Below are 3,179 nucleotides of genomic sequence, written 5' to 3'. Positions count from 1 at the left end.
GCTGCGGACGGTGATCCAGCAAAATTAGAACAGATCATATCTTTGCCGGACGGCAGAGCTGCGCCAGAGTCATTTTTAAAGATTACATCGCACCAACAGGAAAAGAAACGAGCACAACATCCGTTTTTTCAAAATAAGGCACTTTTAAGCGGGATAATTATTCAGAATAATGTCGAATTGCAGCTATGTTAATCAATATACGGATATATTTCTACACAAATGCTGTCAGAATGTATCGTTCTGTTTGGGAAGCAGATGAAATATGTAGCATGAAGCGTATGGGTACACATGATACACATGGATTTTATTTTGAAATCAGAAGTTTCAGAAAGATGACAGCGAGACATTTTCAACATAGATATCAAAAGCCTTTATATCAATGTTTTCAGTTGTGTTTGGAGTTCGTCTTTCACAGAATTAATTATTTTTTACTGTGACTTTATCACGCGATCTCCTTGTATCTCCTTAATATTTGGCACTTGGCTATTACTGAGATTAGTGAATTATACAAGTTATTGAGGTGCCAGCTAACATTAGCGCAGCGCTAATGTTTGCAAAGCGCTAATGCTAACATGGCACTAATGCGGAGCTAACACTAACGCAGAAGCGTGGCAGTTAAAATTAAGAAGTTAGTTTGTAGTTTTGTAATCACTATAGAACAGGGGGTGAKWGAATTGTCAAAAACGTAATTARCTATTAATCATTATCGAATAAATGCTACYATTAATCATGATTAATCYTCTTGCCAATATCGCCCAGCTTGTAGGTTGGGTGATCAGTAATAGATGTGTTTCCAGTGACCATCTGAGGGTGTCATTAAAATCTGTCCAGTTGTTCATTAGATATTTTGGAAACAAAGACAAATGCACACACAGAAATTAAATAAAAAAACATGATTGGTTGTTTTTAGCTTTAATTAAAGAGAAAGTTTACAAAACGAGCACAAACATGGCTGAGCTTTCTGAATAATCACGTTTAACTTTAAGCACATGATCTCCACACAGAAGGGGAAATCTGTAAGTGACATTTTCTGTCCGACACAACTCTGAATTACACAGACTACTTCGGGATTAAGATCGTGTGATTTCTTATCCGAGTCTAAGGCTGGAGGTTTCATTCTGTCTTTGGTACTCTGAGACCGGAGATCAAGATGCTGCATTAATCTGTAAGCGGAGGCTCAGGTGTTGGGATTTGGGTTCTCTCTGCGAGTTCAAAGGGAGCCGATTCTCTGAGTACATCTGTGCATTCTTTCTCTCCCAGCTTCCCTCTACAAATCAGGAGGCGCAGAGGTAACAAGCTGCCTGGAAGCTTGTCAAAGACCTGCGTCTGCTTTGATCTGTGCTCCAGGTCACACTAACAGACTGACATTTACAGAAAAGCACACAAAAAATGGATTTTTCACATTCTTCTACACAAAAAAAAGAACCTCTCTTTGTGTGGACAAACAGGAGCACGAACCAAACTACACCTGCTAATGTTTTTTGCGCAAAACAGGCTTATTCCAATGGTTTGAGTTTAAAATTAAATGTCATAAAAAYTAGCTCTCGGACAATTTCCTTTTGTGGAAAAAAGGTTGGAGACCCCTTCTTTAAAGAATGCAAATCACKATCATCGTTCATGCCGGCTGCAAAGCGCTTGACTAACGACACCACAGTGGCTGTTTTAGAAACCCAACTCTTGTTCACAGTAAAAACTGGTTCTAATGGTTGCATTTAAAGTCTCCAGTCAGATGAAATCTAATTATTTYTTCTCTGTCGAATTTTCAGCCCAAGTGTCAGTCAAGATACTTGGTTTTTAACAAACTCAGAGACTCACACTCATTAAACTAGAGTTAACTATTTGGTTTTCTGAATCACTCACATTTARTACTCATTGGGCCTCATGCAAGAACRGTTTGTACAAACAGATTTGTTCTTAAGTTGTGCGTATAAGAGATTKTATTTAGGAGAATTTGTGGRGTTCACCAATTTTCTCATATTCTAAGATTTTCTTCAGATACGAYCAAAATTCACGAGTGGTCCAGACCTGTCGAATATTTTACGAGCAGTCAGTCTGCTGTTATCCAGATGGAWTTTCTTCACTAATAACTTTATATTTCATTAGTTTGAAGGTATTTCGAGTTAAAAATAAATCACACTCCATAATTATGGTGACAATAGGCTYTTCTGTTTAAATTATAATTATAATTTTAAATGGAATAATGTAGACTAACGACATAAATTGGTTAAATTAAATTAAATTGGCTAGCAGTGCACGACTGCTCTTCTCCTGAATAAATGGAAACTATTCTACACAGTTGTTTACTCAATTAAAAAATATTTGACCAAAGGAAAACTGGAGCAGGACTAGAGAGAGATGAATATGATTTAGATTTTTATTTCTCTGACTGTATACGACCCACAGGAGGCACGATATTAACAGCAGTCATTTCATTCCTCGACTTTAGCAGCTCCTTTAATTCCACAGCTGACGCTACTAAAAATAACAGATTTTCTTTACTGGATCTCTGAGAGCAGGACTTCAATCTCCAAACTAGTAAAGTTCTTCTTTTTACTTTGCGATGTCCTTTATAAATGGACACTTCCTGCTATGTGGGGCAGGAAACATATAGCCTTATATGGTGTTTTTGGGTGGTAATTATGCTAATCACCTCTCCTTGTGCACAAGCATCTGATACACATTCAACAGTTTACGCTCCTCATTTACACACTTTTCCTGAAGATAGGAGAGTTTGTTGAATCTGACGTGGCATGTTCGTACGACCCCTTCGTAGAACAAAAGTAAGAGAAATTTAGGATGAGAACATGAACATGTTCTTGCATGAGGCCCAATGCTTTCACTTCATGGGCACGGAGTCTCACCTGGTGTAGACGCCGTTCTTTCGACAGAAAGAGTTCTTCACGGACAGCCGTCGGTTGTTGAGCTCCAGAGCGGGGAAGCGGCCCTCGTCYAGGCTGACCATGTCGCCGTGGGTCAGAGCGTTACAGTTGGAGTTGTTACCTGGACACACGTACAGAGACACTGTGTGACCACAGACCACAGGGACAGACAGGTTAGTGTCCAGAAAAACAGGTGGAACTGATCAGCTAGACACCGAGCCCGTTTGGTGACAAATCACCTTGTGGCCTTGTGATAAATAATGAGTGGCCATCATAATAATAATAATAATAATAATAATA

The 3,179-nt window shown here is 38.9% G+C and overlaps 1 protein-coding gene across 1 annotated transcript in view; it reads right to left on the bottom strand.

Moving 5' to 3' along the window:
- LOC106535223 (protein sidekick-2-like) overlaps positions 1–3,179 on the bottom strand; it is a gene marked incomplete at its 5' end in the record, with an annotated part of 434,350 nt that overhangs the window by 21,107 nt on the left and 410,064 nt on the right. Inside the window, 1 exon segment of the mRNA XM_014032179.1 lies at positions 2,862–3,021. Coding sequence (XP_013887633.1) covers positions 2,862–3,021 — 160 coding nt within the window.

This window comes from Austrofundulus limnaeus, unplaced genomic scaffold (genome assembly GCF_001266775.1).
Source record: "Austrofundulus limnaeus strain Quisiro unplaced genomic scaffold, Austrofundulus_limnaeus-1.0 Scaffold7, whole genome shotgun sequence".
Taxonomy (NCBI): domain Eukaryota; kingdom Metazoa; phylum Chordata; class Actinopteri; order Cyprinodontiformes; family Rivulidae; genus Austrofundulus; species Austrofundulus limnaeus.
This window is presented reverse-complemented; position numbering and strand designations above follow the sequence as displayed.